The 2287-nt window shown below is 47.7% G+C and overlaps 1 protein-coding gene across 1 annotated transcript in view; it reads right to left on the reverse strand.

Moving 5' to 3' along the window:
- Ncmap (noncompact myelin associated protein) overlaps positions 1–1983 on the reverse strand; it is a 5352-nt gene extending 3369 nt beyond the window's left edge. Inside the window, exon 1 of the mRNA XM_013032404.1 lies at positions 1905–1983. Coding sequence (XP_012887858.1) covers positions 1905–1983 — 79 coding nt within the window. The remainder of the gene's footprint in view (positions 1–1904) is intronic.
- Between the last annotated feature and the right edge of the window lie 304 nt (positions 1984–2287).

The raw sequence follows: 2287 nt of genomic DNA on the forward strand, positions 1-2287 counted from the left end.
AAAACCGGAAGTGGCGCTGTAGCTCAAGTGGTAGAGCGCTCGCCTTGAGCTGAAGAGCTGAGGGACAGCGCCCAGGCCCAGAGTTCAAGCCCCACAGCCGCCAAAAAAAAAAAAAAAACTGCATGAAAACTTGGTCTTTCACTGGTGGATCTGATCCTTGAGAGGTGACTGCCCTGATCAATGGATCAATCTACTGGTCTACTGATGGACTCTCCCTGGGAGAGGGTGAGGCCTGGAGCGTGGGACTAAGTAGAGAAAGTAGGACAGAGGGAGGGGGGGTGGTTGCTCTCAAGGGCTGAAGAGTTCATCTTTTTCTCGTGCTAGTACTGACTGGGGCTTGAACTCAAGGCCTAAGCACTATCCATTAGCTTTTTAGCCCAAGGCTAGTGCTCTTCTACTTGAGCCACAGCTCCACTTTCACCTTTTTTTTTGGGGGGGGGTTAATTAGAGATAAGAGTGTCACAAACGTTCCTGCCTAGGCTGTCTTTTAGCCTCTATCCTCAGATCTGAGTCTCCTGAGTAGCAAGGATTACAGGTGTGAGCCGACTTTTCTTCATGACTTTGGACGGCCACACAGTATTGTCATTGCTTGGATGCACTATAATCTATTCACCAACTTCCTGTTGATGATGTTCTTGTTGTTTTCAGTGTTTTACTCTTAAAAACTAGCAAGGTAGGGAGTGGGGATGTGGCTTAGTGGTAGAGCGCTTGCCTAGCATGCATGAAGACCTGGGTTTGATTCCTCAGTACCACATACACAGTAAAAGGCAGAAGTGGTGCTATGGCTCAAGTGGTAGAGTGCTAGCCTTAAGCAAAAGCTTGGGGACAGTGCCTAGGCCCTGAGTTCAAGCCCTAGAACTGGCAAAAAAAAAAGAAAAAAGAAAAACCTAGCAAGGCAAGCCAGGAGGCTGAGATCTGAGGATCCCAGTTCAAAGCCAGCCCTGGCAGAAAAATCCATGAGACCTTTTTTTTTTGGTCCTGGTGCCTGAACTCTGGGCCTGGGTGCTGTCCCTCAGCTAGTGCTCTACCACTTGAGCCACAATGTTTATGTGGTGCTGAGGAATCAAACCCAGGACCTCATGCATGCAAGGTAAGCGCTCCACAACTGAGCCATATTCCCAGCCCCGAGTCCATGAGACTCTTATCTCCAACAAACCACTCAGAAAACTGGAAATGGCGTCGTGGCTCAAGTGGTAGATCTCTTGCCTTGAGCTGAGGAGCTGAGGGACAGCGCTCAGGCTCAGAGTTCAAACCCCATGACTGACCAAAAAATAAAACAAAAAGAGAGAGAGTGAGAGTCAGGCGGGGCACTGGTGGCTCACACTTACAAACCTTGCCACTGAGGAGGCTGAGTTCTGAGGATCACAGTTTAAAGCCAGCTGGGTAGGAAGAGTTGTGAGACTCTTATCTCCAATTAACCACCTAAAAACTGGAAGTAGAGAGAGCTGTGGCCCAAAGTGGTAAAGCACTAGGTTTGAGCAAAAGAACACAGGGATAGTGCCCAGGACTGGCAAAAAATAATAAAATAAAATAAAAAGAGAGAGATTCAGATTTCCATTTCTTTTAGATGCCCAGATGCTGTAATGAAAACAACAGTAATAGCAGCAGCAGCTGCAGAAGCAGCAATAATAATGCTTGTCGGTGCTTAGTGTGAGCTAGTGTCCATCTCCGCACTTCCCCTGGGTTTCTTGGGTTCCCACAGTCCCTTGGGTGGCAGCATCCTTAAAACCCATCTCACAAGCTCAAAGCAAAGAAGCCTTGCATTCAATTCAAGGTCATGCAGTTGGCCAGTGGCAGAATTCGAATCAAACCCAGTGCTCTATGTTCTTGGCCTCTGCACAGCAGCAGCTGACATGGCACTGACCTGTCCACCCACCCCCAGTGCCCTGGCCACACTGACATACTCTTATACAGGAAGTCTTCTCCCCTGGTGGTCATGTTCAAGGAGAAGACAGCATCTCCCAAAGTTGTGGCTGTGGTCATCTTGATCCTGGTGAGGACAAAGAAGAAAGCACTTAAAACCTTGGTAAGCCTTATTGACTCTTTTGGTGTCTGGCTTCATGACTGAACCATTCAAGTCCCAGGCTGCTCTCATACTCATGATCCTCCTGTCTCAGTCTCTCAAGTGTTGGGATTATAGGTGTGTGTTACCATGCCTGGCCAAGCATGCTATAGGAAATATAAGACCCATTCTTTGTAGATATTGGAGTGTGTGGGAGGGAATTGGAAGTAATACCTCTGATTTTAAAGAAAGTTGGTTCACCAAAGCGGTTTAGATGTATCCTTT

This window comes from Dipodomys ordii, unplaced genomic scaffold (genome assembly GCF_000151885.1).
Source record: "Dipodomys ordii isolate 6190 unplaced genomic scaffold, Dord_2.0 Scaffold6, whole genome shotgun sequence".
NCBI lineage: Eukaryota > Metazoa > Chordata > Mammalia > Rodentia > Heteromyidae > Dipodomys > Dipodomys ordii.